This window comes from Zalophus californianus, chromosome 13, assembly GCF_009762305.2.
Source record: "Zalophus californianus isolate mZalCal1 chromosome 13, mZalCal1.pri.v2, whole genome shotgun sequence".
In the NCBI taxonomy this organism is placed as follows: Eukaryota; Metazoa; Chordata; class Mammalia; order Carnivora; family Otariidae; genus Zalophus; species Zalophus californianus.
In genome coordinates, this window is record NC_045607.1 from 53,938,708 (window position 1) to 53,956,869 (window position 18,162).

Below are 18,162 nucleotides of genomic sequence, written 5' to 3' on the forward strand. Positions count from 1 at the left end.
CTGTGTCTCTGAGACTCGTAAGTTTTACTATTAGATGTTGGGGTGTTGACCTATTTTTGTTGATTTTGAGAGGGGTTCTCTGTGCCTCCTGGATTTTGATGCCTGTTTCCTTCCCCAAATTAGGGAAGTTCTCTGCTGTGATTTGCTCCAATATACCTTCTGCCCCTCTCTCTCTTTCTTCTTCTGGGATCCCAATTATTCTAATGTTTCATCTTATGGTATCGCTTATCTCTCAAATTCTGCCCTCGTGATCCTGTAGTTGTTTATCTCTCTTTTTCTCAGCTTCTTTATTTTCCATCATTTGGTCTTCTATATCGCTGATTCTCTCTTCTGCCTCATTTATCCTAGCAGTCAGTGCCCCCAGTTTTGATTGTACCTCATGAATAGCCTTTTTGATTTCGACTTGGTTAGATTTTAGTTCTTTTATTTCTCCAGAAAGGGTTTCTCTAATGACTTCTGTGCTTTTTTCAAGCCCAGCTAGTATCTTTAAAATCATGATTCTGAACTCTAGGTCCAACATCATACTAATGTCCGTATTGAGTAGGTCCCTGGCAGATGGTACTACCTCTTATTCTTTTTGTTGAGATGATTTTTTTCATCTTGTCATATTGTCCAGAGGAGACTAGATGAATGAGAGAACAAAATGCTAACAGGTTAACAACGTCCCAAGAACATATACTCTAAACAAATCAGAAAAGACCTGACACCAGGGGAAAAGAAAGGGAAAGAAAGAAAAAAGAAAGAGAAAAAAAAAAAAAAAAGAAAGAGGAAAAAAAAAAAGAAAAAGATAAAAACAAACAAAAACAGAACAAAACAAGAAAAACAGAATATGATCAAATATGATCAGGTTGGTGCATAGATCAGTGCCACACACTAGATTTTGGGTGTATTTTGGTCTGTTAGAAGAAAGTGCCTCCCAAAATTTTAAAGAAAGAAAGACTTATATATGTACAAAATAAGGGTAGATATGATGAAGGGATGTAATATGATTGTAAAGATGAAAATTATAAAACATTTTAAAAAAGGAATTGATAAGAAGTTGTTTGAAAAAAGAAAGAAGAGGATTAAAAGAAAAAGAAAGAAAAAAAAAGGGGAGAGAATGTGATCAGGCAGGAGACTAGAACAAAGCCATACACTAGAGATTTAGGGTATATTTTGATATGTTAGGAGAAACTGTATCTCAAAATTTTAAAGAGCGAACAACTTAGATATATATGCCCAAAATAAGGGTAACTACTATGAAGGGATAGAATATGACTCTAAAAATGAAAAATAAAAATTTTTTTTAGAAAGGGATTGATAAGATGTTGGTTGAAAATGGGGAAAAGAAAAATTTTTTTAAAAAGTTAAAAAAGAATTAACTTTGAAAGACTAATGAATCATGATAAAAAAGTCATGAATTCTATGTGCAGTATTCCCCTAGCGCTGGAGTTCTCCTGTTCTCATTGATCGGTAAACTTGGGCTTGGCTGGCTGTTCGTGTTGATCTTCTGGGGAAGGGGCCTGTAGCCGTGGTTCCCAAATGTCCTTGCTGGAGGCGGAATTGCCCCGCCCTTGCCGGTATGGGCTAAGTAATCTGCTCGGGTTTGCTCTCGGGAGCTTTTGTTCCCTGCAAGCTTTCTGTACAGCTTGGGAGGACGACAGTGAAAATGGCGGCCTCCCAATGTCTGCCCGGAGGAGCCGAGAACTCGGGGCCCCGCTCCACAGTGCGCCCCCAGAGAAAAGCAGTCAATCACTCCCATCTCCCAGGTCTCCGGCCGCACTCCGTGCTCACCCGGCCTGTGACCGAGCGTTTCTATCTCTGGCACCCGACCCCGTCTGGAGTCTCCAAACCCAGCAGATCCCTGCGGTGCGTTCCCGCGCTGCTCCTCCCCGGGGAGGAAGGGCAGTCTCCCCGGATCTGCCGCTTGTTGGGTCCCTGCTGGAGGAGCAGTGGCCCCACTGTCACCGATTACATTTTATGGCAACCCTGAACTGAGAGCCCACTCCTTGGCTCCGTCTCTGCAGCTGGCTTTCCCGCTCTGATACCTGGGAGCTCTGCCGCACTCAGGCACCCCCGGTCTTTCTGTGACCCCGAGGGTCCTGAGACCACACTGTCCCGTGAGGGTTCCACCCCCGCTTAGCCACTGGGGCGACGTCCCTCAGCGGAGCCGACTTCTAAAAGTTCTGATTTTGTGCTCCGCGGCTCTATCACTTGCCAGAAGCGGCCGACGGAGACCCGCCCCCCCCCATCTATTCTCCCGTATATCACCTCGGATTCACTTCTCCGCACGTCCTACCTTCCAGAAAGTGGTCGCTTCTCTGTTCAGAGTGTGTTGCTATTCTTTTCTTCGCTCTCCTGTTGAGTTCGTAGGTGTTCAGAATGGTTTGATCCCTATCCAGCTCAATTCCTGAGACCAGACGAAATCCAGGTCTCCTACTCCTCCGCCATCTTGCTCCCTTCCCCTCAGCATATAATCTTTTAAAACAATTCTATTCTTTATATATGATTATTTAATTCAGACATAGGCACAGCAAATCTTGATTAAATGGATGAACACAGGCTTTGGAATTAAGAGGGACTTGGGTATTGCCATTTCCTGGTTGTAGGGTCTTGGAAAAGTTATTTCTCTCTATACTTCTCTTTCATTTCCTTATCTGCAAAATGTGTATCAGATCCTTAAGGTGTAACCATGATGATCCAGATGGTCAGGCACACACTAGTCCCTCAGTAAGTAGGTCCCATTCGTATTATTGTTATGTTTGCCATCTTTTTTCTGACCATTTACCAAAGCCAATATTATCTGTTCTGAAGCCATTATCTAGCCTTATTTGTCACTGAAAATTATCAAATTCTAAAGGCAAAAATCTTTATTTGACTTGAATTGTCTACTGACTCCTAATGGTACATGAGAGTCACTTTGCAAAGAAATTTAAGAGCCAGCTTGTACCCTTCCCTTTCCCTGGACGCTTGGGGTGCTCTGGAGAGCACATCAGTAATTATGAGAGAGAGGAAGAACTCTGCAGATGACTCTTTCTATACCTACCTCTGTTGTCTTGTATCCACCTAGGGTTGGAGTTTCTGAAATAATTAGGCCGCCGGGAAATTGTCCCTTGCTCTTCTCTGAAAGTAATCATGCTTTTTACCTGTGCACTCCTTACAGAAGCTGTTGAAGAGTAACAGAGACAGAGCCCCTGTGTTACAGGCAGAGCTGGCTTTAAGAGTCATGTGATTTTTAAAAATAGCCATATTTATTTTGCTTTCTTGTGGAAAAGTGCATTTATCTTGTAGACAGTCAAGCTTCTGTCAGGTTGGGCTGCAACTCGTAAAAAAAAATAGGAGCTTTTAGTTTAAGGTATTCTAATCCATTTCAAAATGTTCTACTAGTGCATTACTTTCTGCATTTTGTGTGTATTGATCTAAACCTTTTATTTAGGATCTCACTAAACAAAAGGTGCAAAAAAGAGTCCAGTTTTTTCAACGAAATGTCCCAGTCATGTGAAGTAATTTACCACTTTATAAACGAGAAAGGTTGCCATATAGTGAGTCCAGGAGTCCTAAGCTTTATAAAGAAGGGTAATTAGAACATATTTTAGGTTGCTTTATTAAAATTGTTGGAGAAAAAGGCAAATTACCACCAAAGATGATTTCATAATTATATTATTGCACATTAAATGATGATGCCATCTTAGTCTTTAATAAGTAAGGCCAGATACAAGAAAACCAGCATCATTTTCACCCAAGGATCAGAATGGCAAGTGATTCTTCTTCAGGCAAGTGCATAGACGCTAGTGACAGAAACCCTCTCTCAGTAAGAGAGGCTGAAGAGAAAGGGCATTTTCACAAATCTAAACCATATGTATCCTTCAAGGCTAACATGCTCACTCTGCCATGAAGACACTCCTGGTCTCCTCCACCCTTTTGCACTTCCTGTTTGTCCATATTTAGTAGCATTAGATAATTTTCTTCCTTGCTTTATAATTACTGACGGACAGGCCTTCATGGTCTCATCTGACTTTGATTCTTTAGAATATTTGTATTCCCCACAGCACAAGGCCCAGTGCATTGCAGATTACCAATAAGCATCTGTTCAGTGTATACACTCTGATTATTTAGGTCTTGCTTTGTTTCAAAAGAGGAAACAAATATTTCTTTGTTCTCTTTATTCTTGCTGTGAGAAAAAGATCAAGACAGCTAAGTACCATGTCAAGTTCTAAATGGCTAGATCCTACTTGAGATGAAAAACAGTCAGTTCTCTTTGTGTTTAAAGGCTTATGAAACCCAAAGTGGGGGGGTGGGGGTAGGAAGAGGTGGTTCAGGAAAATTTGAGGCATGAGGATTGGGGAGAGGTGAGGGACCCAGAATTAAAATAAACACTATTATGCATACAGAAACATCCTTCTTGATTGTTGTTGATTGCAACTGAAATACAGAAGGTTTTCCTGCAGTGACAAAAATTAGAAACATAAAATACCCCCAGTGCATATGGCAGACATTCATACCATTTCTAAAGCAGAAACGTAAGAATCGTGAAAGCAGCATGGTTCTGGAGGTTAAAATAACAGGTTAGGATCTGAAGGTGAAGGGTCTACCCTTAGTTTTATAGTTGAACTCTCTGACTTCCAGAAAGCAAGCATGCTTTTGATTGCTTTTCCCCTGACCTTTGCATTATGGGGAAAAAAGTGTGTGTGTGTGTGTGTGTGTGTGTGTGTGTGTGTGTGTGTATCTTTTGTCCTTTAGGGAAATGAATAAACTGCTTTGAAATCTTCAGAGACAACCTGCGAGAGATTAATAGATTTATTCTTTTCTTCTAAGCTCATGTTAAACCAGCCATTTCTTTCTTTCTTTTTTTTTTTTTAAAGATTTTATTTATTTATTTGACAGAGATAGCGAGAACAGGAACACAAGCAGGGGGAGTGGAAGAGAGAGAAGCAGGCCTCCCACCAAGCAGGGAGCCTGATGTGGGACTCGATCCCAGGACCCTTTGATCATGACCTGAGCTGAAGGCAGACGCTTAACGACTGAGCCACCCAGGCGCCCCGAACCAGCCATTTCTTTTTAGGACTCATTACACACATATTTCAGAGAGAATTTGCAATAGGATATCTTAAAATTATTTCTTTTGAGCAATTTGCTAAAAGAAAGACAAATTTTATTTTGACACAGCTGACTTTCTGACTTGTTTTCGCTTAGGTATGTGAGGGTCAGATGAAAGAACTGGATTCCTCCATCATCAGTGCTGCTGATCTAGATGTTCCCAAGGACGCTTTGCTGTTCAGCATCACTCATAAACCACGCCATGGCCTCCTCATCAATGGGGTGCTTAGCAAAGACTTTCCTCAAAATAAGCAGCCTGTGAACCCTGGCCAGAAGCATGAACTTGTTCAGAACTTTTCCTTGGAACTTCTCAAGAATGGTAGATCATGTTCCACTTGTATTCATTTATTGTTGATGATTTAATAATTTAGCCCAGAAAAGATAATAATAAGCCTCAGATACAGGAAGTGAAGAAATGGCATTCAACTACTTTATTCATTTATCCCTCAAGGGTTTTCTTTGAGCTCTGGATTAATGTAGGGCATGGAGCCTCAGTTACAGATAGTGGGTAGTTAAAAAGGAAATAATATGTTTTCTTTCACTTTGGGAGCATCACTAAAAAGGATATTTGTGGGGCGCCTGGGTGGCTCAGTCGGTTATGTGTCTGACACTTGATTTTGGCTCAGGTCATGATCTCATGGTTGTGGGATCGAGCCCTGTGGTGGGCTCTGCACTCAGCAGGGAGTCTGCTTGAGATTCTCTCTCTCTTCTCCCTCTATGCCTCCCCCTGCTCGTGCTCTCTCTCTCTCTCAAATAAATAAATAAATAAATCTTTAAAGAAAATGATATTTGTGATTTTGGGTGTTTTAGCTTCAACTTTTTCATGATGTAATAAAAAATTCCTTTTTAAAACTACTGAGATCACGGATCTAACTTTGAAGAGATTTGTCGGCCAAAATTTCTATGTTTTAAAGAAATATAGAACCACATGTAATAGCTCATTATTCTCTGTGGAGATAATTTGTTCTTTAAGGAAATGACATATTGGAATAGCAGCCTAAATTATATTTTAATTACTCTTTTTAAAAAATCAATTTTATCCCATTTTCCAAATATAAACATACTTTCAAATATTGGGGAAATGGTGGTTCTAGAATCACTGCCTACTCTCATTCTCTTTCCTGCCTTCACATATTGTTTCCCCAACCTGAACCCCGTTTGCTGGGTCAGCCAGCACCATGCCTTCAGAACCAGGTAACCTCTGACCTCCCTGAGGAGCCTCCCCAACCCCCACCCACCTGCCAGGCACTCCAGACCATCCCTTTCCTGTGTTGGCTCCATCCAGCACTGGTTTAGCACTTTTTCTGTCTACATTTTTCCCATTCCCCAACCAGAGTAAGCGCTCTGTTCCATAGTTTATTTTGCAATAGTTGTGCCGCATTGTGTCACGTTTGAGTTTGAAAAGTTAATTCATATATTTCTCAGTTTTTATCAGTTGCAAAGAAACGAACTGTGGGACTTAAGTGATGATATTACCAAATCAATAACCATGTGTATCAAATAATACAATATGTTGTTATGGTGTTTTTCTTCTCAAATTTAAGATAAAGGAAAGGAATAATAATTCAAATTTTGGTCTCAAGAAAGTCTGTTTTTTTTAATTCGGTTAAATATTATTATTTATTATATTATTAGGTTAAATAAGCATGCATATGAAGTTTGCACTATACAATGATTTTGAAGAAGAAATAAATGGTTTACATAGATTAATACTTTGGTCAATAACTTGGTGACATTCTGAGAGATTAGATTTTCATCTTTGTTTTTGACTCATTTATGGCTACATTTTTAAAAAACTTTAGTATATTCTCACATACATCCCCCCACCCCAAACATATAGGACTTACAAAACTGCAACCACATTATATAATCTATTTTTTTCCCTTATCAATTATAAGAAACTTCTTACTTTTTAAGTGCTGATTGAAAACGGTTTGCAGTAACTCCAGCTTTTCATTGCATAGGCACACTGCACTGTAATTTTATACAACTGTCTTCTGTTTTTAAATATGCAGATGGCTTTTCATTTCTTGATATTACCTGTTACACATAAACATATTTTACGTATATTTTTGTAACATAAATCTTAGTCCACATCTCTTAGAATTTTTTTGGCATAAATTTTTATAATGAAATTACTTGGTAAAAAAGGTTAGCATTTATAATACTTTTAAGGAAAAATTGCCATTCCATGATATGCATGAGCATGTCTATTTTCCTAGTCAAGAATGGATATTTTTAAAAACTTTTGTGAATTTGGTAGTCAATAGCAGTCTCTCATTGTTATCTTAATTTGAAATTCTTAAATTATGAGTAAGATTTACCATACTTTCATGTGTATTGACCATCCCTGTTTCACCTTTTGTAAATTGCTTGATAATGTCTCTTGCTTATTTTTCCATTGATTTATATTAACTTATAAGAGATCATTAAATACTGATGCTTCACATCTTGGTCACATATATTACAGATAAGTTTTTCTCTATTCTACTTGCCTTTTAATTCATGTTCTTAAGTACAGAAATCACAAATTATAAGTGGCAAAATTTATCATTATTTTTCTTTACATTTTTTTCTTTTGTTTTTGTATAGGAAGATGTTCTATATTCAGAAATAAAATATTTACTTGTATTTTCTTTCAAATCTTTTCAAAGAGCTTTATTGAGATATAATTCCCATGCCATAATATCCACCCCTTTAAAACCTCCCATTCAGAGGTTTTTAGTATATCCATCATCATGATCAATTTTAGAACACTTTCATTATCCCCAAAATGAAATACCATACTCATTAGCAGTCATTCTTATCTCTTTCTTCCTCAACCCTTGGCAACCAGTAACGTATTTTTTGTCTCTGTAGATTTGTCTGTTCTGACATTTCAGAATCGTATAAATAGAATATATAACCTTTTGTAACTAGTCTCTTTTATTTAACATAATGTTTTCAAGATTCATCCATATTGTAGCATGAGTCAGTACTATGCCATTCCTTGTTATTGCCAAATAATATTCCATTGTATGGACATATCACATTTGTATAATCCGTTCATCAGTTGATGGATATTTGGGTCACTTCCACTTTTTTTTTTTAAGATTTTATTTATTTGTCAGAGAGAGAGAGGAGGGAGCACAAGCAGGGGGAGTGGCAGGCAGAGGGAGAAGCAGACTCCCAGGTGAGCAGGGAGACCGATGCAGGACTTGATCCCAGGATGCTGGGATCATGATCTGAGCCGAAGGCAGATGCTTAACCAACTGAGCCACCCAGGCGTCCCGTCACTTCCACTTTTGACTGTGAACATTCATGTATACGTTTTTGTATGCATATACACTTTCATTTCTCTTGGGTGTGTATCTAGGAGTGGAATTGCTGGGTCATATGATAACTCTATGTTTAACATTTTAAGGAACTGCCAAACTGTTTTCCAAAGTAATGGTATCAGTTTACATTCCTACCAGTAATGTATGAGAGTTCCAATTTCTATGCATCCTCACCAACGTTTGTTACTGTCTATTTTTTTATGATAGCCATCCTAATGGATGTGAGATAGTATCTCATTGTGATTTTGATTTCATTTCCCTAATAGCTAATAGTGTTGAGCATCTTTTAATAAGTTCATTGGCTATTTGTTTATGTTCTTACATGGAAAGAGAACATACTGTCTATGTTCTTTGGAAAAAGTCTACTCAAATCTTTTCCCAATTTTGTAATTGGATTGTTTTTTATCACTGAGTTGTAAGAGTTCTTAGTGTATTTGGAATACTAGACCCTTCCTTATCAGGTATCTGATTTGTAAATATTTTCTCCAATTCTGTGGACTGTTGTGTTGCTTCCTTGATAGTATCATTTGCAGCCCCAAATTTTTAATTTTGATGAGATCTAAATTATCTGCCTTTTTTTATTTTGTTTTGTTGTGGTCACTTGTGCTTTTGGTGTCTTACCTAGAAACCATTGCCTAACTCAAAGTCACAAAGATTTACTCATGTTTTCTTCTAACAGTTTTTCTAGTTTAGCTCTCACACTGAGGCCTATTATCCCTTTCGAGTTAATTTTTGTATTTAGTGTGAGGTAGGGATCCAACTTCATTCTATTGCCTGTGGTTTTTGAGTCATCCCAGCACTACTTATTGAAAAGACCTCTCTTTCCCCAGTGAACAGTTTTTGTGCTCTTGATGAGAATCAGTTGCTTGTAAATGTATGGATTCATTTCCAGACTCTCTTCTATTAGATTAATCTACATGTCTATTCTATGCCTGTTCCACACTGTCTTGATTACTGAAGTTTTGTAGTAAGTTTTGAAAATGGGAAATGTGAGTCTCCAACTTTCTTCTTTTTCAAGATTATTTTGGCTATTCTGAGTCTCTTGCATTTTCATATGAATGCTATGTAGGTTTTTGAAAAGTAGTTTTATATTTAAGTTTTTCTTCATCTAGAATTTATTTTGGTTACTGGCTTGAGGTAGGTATCTAACTATAATTTTCTCCAAGTAATGAACCACTGTTCTCATACAGTTTATTAAGTAATATACGCTTTCCTCACTGATTTCTAAAAAAGATCCTTATCAAGTACTTAAGTGTTTAAATGTGAATTTTTAACAAATTAAGAGGGCAGTCTTACTTCATAAAACAGTTTAATTTCACCCTATTGCGTTAACGAACTCTCGCTGATACCAATACCTTGGAAATTAAAAAAGATTATGTGTGTTTTGAAATGGCTTAATCATAAGAAAGATTTACTTTCTCTCTCTTTTTCCCCCCCTTTCTTCCAGGACTGAAGTTGATGTATGTGCATGATGACTCAGAGAGCCTTGCTGATGACTTTACAGTCCAGTTGTCAGATGGGAAACATAAGATATTAAGAACGATTTCTGTGGAGATCACCCCAGTTAATGATGAGAAACCAATGCTGAGCAAGTAAGCTCCCCAGAAAGATTCCCTTTCAGGTGTTCTAGAAAATTCTGAGATCTGGAAGACTAGGTACAAATGTCATGTCTGTCTTCCAGGGAGAAACAAGTCTTTGACAGCTCCTGTCTATCACAACTTGTCCCACCTACTCAGACACCTAGAACTTCTAGTGCAAATGTTAGATAATGTAATGTCTCCCTAACAGTTCTTAAATTCACCCTTTAATTTTTTGATTTTCCTCTAAAAGTTCTAGTTAGTTGTAAATAATTAAGAAATACTGAACCTACTGTATGGAATGAACAGTGTACTGGGTATTTATTTTTTATTTATTTATTTTTTTTGTATGGGGTATTTAAACACCTGTGTACACACCCACCAAAGACCAGTAGATGTATGGACTTAACTAAAGTGTGATAATATTAACAGCAGACAATCCTCCCTGTGGGTTTAACCAAACTTTTAACCAAGAGTGGCTGAGGGAAACGTACAAATGCCATTGCTTTCATCGTCTGGTTATTTCATGATCCACCTCTATGTTCCTCTATGTTCCATCGGGATCAGTACTCCCTTGCCACTTGATATCAAAATGATCACTTAAACGATCATTTAAAAATTCTGAGGTGATTAATTGCAGACCATCTTGGTATCTCCCTCTGTAGTTGATCAGTTCGATCATAGGGTACAGAGTCTTTATCAGTTACATTTCTGTAGCTCCAGCCATTGCTCGTATTACTGACCACCATACACAACTGTACAAGGGTGAAGCTTGAGGAGGCCCAGCTGTCTGGTGCTGGGCATGGAGAAGTGTCTGCTTCTTCTGATGATAGTTTTTTGGAAGGTTGCGTCTCAGACATCAGTTCCACTAAAAGTCTGCAGCAGAACTTTCTGTTTTCTATGATCTAGCTGGACTGTTGGACTGGGGTGACCTGGATTTATAAAAATGAAAATAGGAACGGTATTGTGGCATTACAAAACCTCTTTCTGATGACCTCACTGTACCTAAGAGGAAGGGAGGTGCAAACGGGTGTTTATTAAGTGCTTACTCTGTGACAGACGCTGTATTGGCTCTTCTAACAGACATTTCCTTAAATCCTCACCACAGTTATGGGAAGTAGGTATTATTATCCTTGCTGAGAAAACTGAGACTGGACAGGTCAAATAATGGGGCACTCACTCAACTCTGACTTCCTGTTTTGTGCTGCGTTCTTGCTATTAAACTGTCTGACATAGTTTCATTGGCAGAATCACCGAATCTCCTTCAGCTCTGCTTCCAAATCCCTCCTCTTTCTTTCTTTTCTTTTTTTCCCCTCTCTCCTGTGGAGCGGAAGTTGTATTCCCTCTTCTTTCACTTTCACGTGTGTCCTCTTGCCTCCTCCCAGAATGTGCTCCATGACTTTCTTCTCTTGCATCTCCAGCCCCTCCCTTCTCATTCCTTCTGCTAACAAGACACAGGGATATAATTAGTGGTGAAGAGAGCCGATTCTGGAGCCAGATTGCCTTGGTTCAGCCACTAACCAGTTGTGTGGCCTCGAACATGTCACTTCACCTCTTTGTCAAACTCTTTGTAAGTGGGGATAGTAACAGTCTCCTCTTCATAGGGTGGTTGCAAGGACTAAATAAATTAAAATACATAAAAGTGCTTGAAAGACTGGCTAGTACACAGGAAGTGCTCCTAAGTGCTAGTTATTATCATTATTAGCAGCTTTTCTCACCCTAAAGCCACAAAGATGACCCAGTTCCTCATTTATTTCAGTGCCAGACTCTTTGGAGGAATAGCTTGCACTATGTCCATTTCTGCCCAACCTCCCCCTCTTTATTAAAGCTGCTCCCTTAAAATTTACCCTTGGCTTTCCTACTGAATTGAATGGCTCGTCTTTCCTTGCTGCACCTTGTTAGAGTCTTTGACTCCATTTCTTTGATATTCCCTTTAGATGCTGTAGTAGATGCTTTTCGGTTCTCTGGGTCATGCTCCCTCAGTCCCCCCTGTGACTGTAGTTGCTCTTGCCCAGGCTCACTGTCAGGGTCACGTTACCAGTGCCTCGATGTGTCGCTCCACTTGTCCTGTGGCTCAGGGCCTTCTGTGAAGCTCATTTGGCCCAAGTCCAGACAGAGCAGAAAACACTCTGACGGTAGCTCTCAACCTATAGGAGCTAGTGCATAAATAAATGTCCCACACTCCCATCCTTCAGAAACACAATTTTAAAAAAATATTTTATTTTATTTATTTTATTTATTTGAGAGAGAGCCAAGCATGGGCAGAGAGGAGATGGAGAAGCAGGCTCCATCCCAGGACCCCGGGATCATGACCTGAGCCAAAGGCAGACACTTAACTGACTGAGCTACCCAGGTGCCCCAGAAGCACAATTTGAAGCATATTCTATATGATTCTTCAAAGGATCCCCAGCAGCGCTGAGCCCCAGAGTCGTAAAAACACCTTTTGTTGCCTTATTCCTCCTTCCCTGTCTTGCTCCTCACTTCTCTCTCTTGCTTCCTGGGATCACTTCGCAAATAAATGACCTGCACCCCAGTCCATGTCTCATGGTCCCTTTCAGGGTAACTCAGACTATGACATACTTTCTTCTCCTTTGGCCACTCTGATATCTAAATCTGACACTTTTCTTCCTACCAAACTCCTTATCTTCTTCATTACAGTGGCTTCCTTCCTGTTTTGATTGATCTGTTTCTATTAATGGCACCATTCATCTCCAGAATCAACCAGTCAACTGCTTTGTTGGCCTTCTAGAGTAATGGGATTCATATTCTCTAGGAAAGAGGTGGGCAAAAATCACCTCCTCTTGCCAGGGAAGATGTCAGTCCTTCAGGGGCAAGAAAGTCACCAAGTGAAAGAGGTTCGAACTGAGGTGTCTGGGCTTTGGCTTGTCAGCAGGAGCATGGAAGGCTATTGGAATGCCAGTTGATGCTACTGAAATGTCCTTTATCTGCATCCCGAGGAAACTTCACCAGTTTTCATCAGAAACCAAGCTGTCAAGTTGGACAGCGTTTGGCCATGTGTGGTGACCAAAACCGAAAGCTAGAAACAGAGATGGAAAGAAATCCCTTCCTCACTTTGGTGAGACCAGGGAAAATGGCTATATCGGCTGGGAGAAGAATAGCACGAGAGGGGACTTGCAAAGCCACAATTGCAGTGTTTATGGTAGAAGCAGCAGTTGCTCATCCCAGCCCCGTCTTCAGGATGCTAGGGGCTAACCTGGCAGCTCTAGTATTTGGAAAAGATCAGTCGCTGTGAAGAGAATGCTCACTACCTGGAACGTTACCAGGGAAACGGAGGGTAATGTAGAGGGCCATGGACTGCCTAAGCATCACCAAACTCATAATGGTGCTTCATAAAGGGTACCAGAGCCATTTAATCTTTAAGTAAGTTTTTATCTGTAAAATTTGAATGATAATATCTTGCTTACTTATGTCACGGAGCTGTTGTTTTAGTAAGATATTGGAAATAAAATCATTCTGTTAAGTAAATTACAACATAAAATGGTGTAGTTCGATGCACAGAAACAATCAGAAGTACTTAATTACTTCACACCACATTCATTGTTGCTGACTAATTGTCTTTTAGGACTTTCATGTGTAAAGTGAAATCAGAGCCTGTTTCACGAGTCCGACTCTGCATTTGCAGTACTTTGGATAGGGAATAGCATTTCCTAATTGTTGAAGATTGGGAACTGTAATAGTCATTGTGAATGACCCCTGCGAAAGCAATGCCTTCTATTTTCCTATCAACCTAGACATCTTCCTTTTTACAGGAAGGCTGAAATTACAGTGAAAATGGGTGAAACTCGTATTATTTCTAGTGCCATTCTTTCAGCCATAGATGAAGACTCACCCAGGGAGAAGATTGACTATTTGTTTGAAAGGCTTCCCCAAAATGGGCAGCTTCAACTTAAGGTTAGTGGCCTTTTTACTTTTATTTTTCAAAACTAATGTAGCAGGTATAAATTTTCTTAGTGCACAGATTTCTATAACTGGATTTATTCTCCAATAGCCACATTTTGCCCAGAGGTAGAAAATTTAATTTTCTTAGTTTGGGGTGAACTCACACCATGCTAAATTTTCTTACTCAACTCAGGGTAAATTCAATCAGTATTAAGATTCTTCATTGTTCCTTCTCCCCCGGAATTGTACCTAAATTTCGGGAGAGGGGGTGATGGGGGGTAAAGCAAGTTGTCTAATTGCTGATGAGAACCAGGCATCCTTTGAGATATCTTAATTCCCCACAGATTTAAAAAAAATTTCGAATAGACTCTGTAGAGCACTTGTTGTAGATATTAACAACCTGATTCTAAAGTTTGTATGGAGAGGCAAAATGCACAAAATAGTGAACAAAAAGGAGAACAGAGTTAAAGGAATGGGGCTGCCTGGCTTTAGGACTCACTATAAAGCTGCATTAATTCAGGTAGTGTGGATCTGATGAAAGAACAGACGAATAGATCAATGGAATAGAATAGAGAGCCCGGAAGTAGACCCTCACAAAAATATAGTCAACAGATCTTTGGCAAAAATACAGTGGAGAAAAGACAGTCTTTTCACAAATGGTGCTCACCAGTCTGATTCAGACTGTGTGCTTGATGCCCAAGGAGTAGCCCAACACACAGGATAGATCAGTCATTTGAAAAGGTCCCATGAGTAATCCATCAAAATGTTTGTTTGAATGATGGATGAAGGCTAGCAACAACCACCACCAACCATCCCCAATGTGATTATTTGACTGAATGCTTAACTTTTAATATAATGTCGACACAGTCCTAGAAGAGCAGCAGGGATTTATCCTGCATGGAACAGCTTGATTATCTTAGGTCATAGGCACCATAGAGAATCAGAGTGAAGAGCAATCACTGATTTAAATTGAGGTACAGCTGTGTCCTTATTTCATTTCAAAGAGTAATGAAGCAGAAATGCAGTGAGAGCTCACACATTTGGGTAGCATGGGAAGCGAAGTATTTTGGGTATGTGAAAATCCAGATGGGTCCAGGTTCCCAGTATGGCACCACATAGTTCTCTCCCAGCTCCCTTGGGCTTGGCCAAGCCTCTCCGAGACCAGAGACGAGGACTCTAGGACTCCTGGACTTTCTCAAGTGTTCTTGTGTTCTTGTTGACCTTCCTTAGTTTGCCCCACCTTGAATCTGACTCTTATTTTTTTCCTCTTTGGGGGCTTGCAAAGGATTTTGTCAAGTTGGAGCCGGCATTTGGGAGTGCAAACGGGGAATTGCATGGAGATGAGAGACAGGAAAAGCTATCTTCTTCTGTATTTACTTTTCATGAAGATTGCAAAAGAAAAAAGTTAAATAGAATTGCAGGCTGTCCAGTTTAAAACCCAAAAGAGACTGTTTTAAAAACTAAATCTGCAAATAGATCTTAGGATGGAAACACATAATGACCTTAAATATTACAACATAACTAACTTTTACCAAGTGAGCACTGGGGCAGAACATACCTCCGTACAAACATCAGATGAGCAGGAATATTAAAGAGGAGGAAACTTTATCAAATAGGATGTGAAGAGAAGCGGTAACACAATGAGGAGAGGGGAGGGCGAAGCACTTTTGCCAGGAACTGGGAGTCTGTAGAATAATGTGTCAGAGGAAAGGAAAAAAAAAAACACCAAAACACCAAGGATTTAAATTTCTATTTTAGTGTCTTAAACCGGACAAGGAAAAGTACAAGATAATATTGTACAGTAAATTTGTAAGATGACGTTTTTCTTGAATTATGTCAAGTGACTTTCATGAGCTATTCTTAGGGAAAGTTATGTATCTTCAGAGAATAACAAGAAAATTGTTATAAATCAGATACAGATTTATTATGTTTTGAATACTCTCAGTTGTCAGTTCCCCCTAGCATAAAAACCTCTTTTAATTGAGAATACCACAATTTCTGCACTGAGTTTGGTACAGAGTATGTGCTTGACTGATGTTAGCTTGTTTTTAGAAGATTCTGATAAAAAATAATATCTGATATTTGCAGTTACATTTTTTGGCTGCCTCAAGACATAAACAGAGGGAATGGCTGGGATCTTGATAGTTTTCTGTGGGCTTCCGTAAGGCTGGAAAATGTACTGGGAGTAAATCTATTCGTTCTATTTTTGTTTTATCTACTTCAGATAAGTCCAGTGATAAACCAGTTTGAAAAAATAAGTTTGATTAATTGTATAATGATAGGAACTGAAAAAAAAGGAACCCTCAAATGAAACATATTTAATTTTTAAAGAATCAATTTCAGGAGCTCAATTACCCACCTGCTCTCATTAATTGGAATATTTAATCAGCTATGATTGCTCATGATAAATACCTTGGAAGTAGCAGCGCTGTTGAATTGCCACACGACTGTCAAAAAATCTTTTTGTTGGAGGTAGTTTTTTCCCCAGGTCTTAATTTGTTTTAATGTATTTCTTTGAAACGAAAAAAATAAGGTAAAATGGCAAAAAAAAATTGCATCTAGAGTTTCGCTGAAATATCATTTCTATTGGAGGCTTACAGGGGGTATGGAAAATGTCCACTAACATAGTTGGGAAAGAAAAATCACAAGCGGCTGACTAACTCTGGCACCTTTCAGATAGGGAGGAACTGGGTCCCTCTCTACCCTGGCATGAAATGCACTCAGGAGGAAGTGGATCTGAACTTGCTCAGATACACACACACCGGGGCGATGGATTCCCAGGACCGAGACAGCTTCACCTTCTACCTCTGGGATGGTGACAACAGATCACCAGCATTTGACTGTCACATCACCATCAAGGATATGGGAAAAGGTAAAATCATCTCTCTCAAGGTTTTCTGGGACCAAGTTTTATAGCCAGAAGTGAGCTGATGTAAGCACTCAAAGATTTTCAACTAACTCCCTTCCTCCCTTCTTCCCTTCCTGCCATCCATCCATCCATCCATCCATCCATCCATCCTTTCTTGCCCCTCTCCTGTTCTCTTTACCTCCCTCTCTTTTTGACTTTCTTTCTTCCATCCTTTGTATCTGAAATTCCATCATTTACGATTTGCTTCCCTGACTCCTCACCTGCTCTGCCTGGCAGCTATGAGATTCATGAGAGTAGCCCATCTATTTGCTGTTGTTAGAATTTCAGAAAGCCTATTGGAAATCCAGTCTTGCCCACAACATGGCGGCACAGGCTGCTTTAAGAGTCAGGATTTTCTGCTGTAAGTAACATTTTACCAAATCAATGTGATAACTCTAATTTTATTTTCAGGAAGAGAGTTGTTACTTGAAAACGAAGTTTCGGAGGAAAAGCATTTCCAATATAATAATAAAAAGAAATACACATTTTTTAAAATTTAGAAATCACAAAAAGGAACTTTGTCACGGAAAAGGTTAGACTGTTGCTCTTTTCACTGTGAAAGTGCTAATAACAATTTTGGGGACAAGGGAGAACACCATGAGATAATAAGCTGCTCTTGAATTAAGCAGACCCATTGGTATAATGGGACTCAGTAGCATATAAATGGTAGAAGGAGGGGGGGTGAAAAAAAATACTGGGAAGGAAGCTCAACAAGGCAAAGTGTAAGCCCTTGACACCCATCTATCACTACCCCATAATGTTGCTTAGAGTTTATGTGAAGAAGGTACATTCATTTCTTGTTCATCTGTATCATCCCAGGATCTCTGTATTCCTAGGACCAAGCATATTCTTGGATCTTCAGTGCATTCTTGATTGACAGAATGCTTCCTTTTTTGCCTTGTTGCCAGGAAGCTCAGAGGGCAGTACAAATCTTATATCACATGTGTGATAGAATTACAATTATCCTGAATCTTTCTCTTTTTAGTTTCAGTCAGCTTGATTGATTTTGAGATATTTATTTGGGGTTCTAAAATAACGCATTTTGTTTGCTTGTTTCCTGGTTGTAAAATGTGCTCCTTGAAGATGGCCAATAAGTGACCCTCAGAGAAGCTAGATATTATTGTACGCATTTCTTTCTTTCCACAAAAGTAAGGCTACTATGTTCATCGTCAATACATGTCCAGGCAAAATGTAATGCAACATGTAATGTATCGTGCAGACAGCTAATGTATTAGGACAGACTGCCCTTGGCTACTAAGCATGATGCATTCACTGGGGTGAAGGAGAGTTCTGTTCTATGCAGCCATCTGGGGATTTTTTCCAACTAGAAGATCCTTCATCTCTGAAGGCCTTGGAGTCTCTCCGGAAACGAAAGTGAAACGTG

General features: G+C 39.2%; 1 protein-coding gene across 7 annotated transcripts in view; it reads left to right on the forward strand.

Moving 5' to 3' along the window:
• Positions 1-18,162, forward strand: part of FREM1 (FRAS1 related extracellular matrix 1) — a 175,862-nt gene that overhangs the window by 102,494 nt on the left and 55,206 nt on the right. For 4 of the 7 annotated variants that reach the window (XR_003523839.1, XM_027616577.2, XM_027616575.2 and 1 more), the window contains 4 exons: positions 5,173-5,395; positions 9,841-9,985; positions 13,741-13,882; positions 16,547-16,742. Coding sequence is in view for 6 of the 7 variants with exons in the window: in XM_027616577.2 (XP_027472378.2) it covers positions 5,173-5,395; positions 9,841-9,985; positions 13,741-13,882; positions 16,547-16,742 (706 nt within the window). In the remaining variant the exon portion in view is untranslated. Of the gene's footprint in view, positions 1-5,172; positions 5,396-9,840; positions 9,986-12,860; positions 12,939-13,740; positions 13,883-16,546; positions 16,743-18,162 lie in introns of those variants that run through there. The other 3 variants (XM_035723760.1, XM_035723761.1, XM_035723762.1) reach the window with 3 other exon arrangements.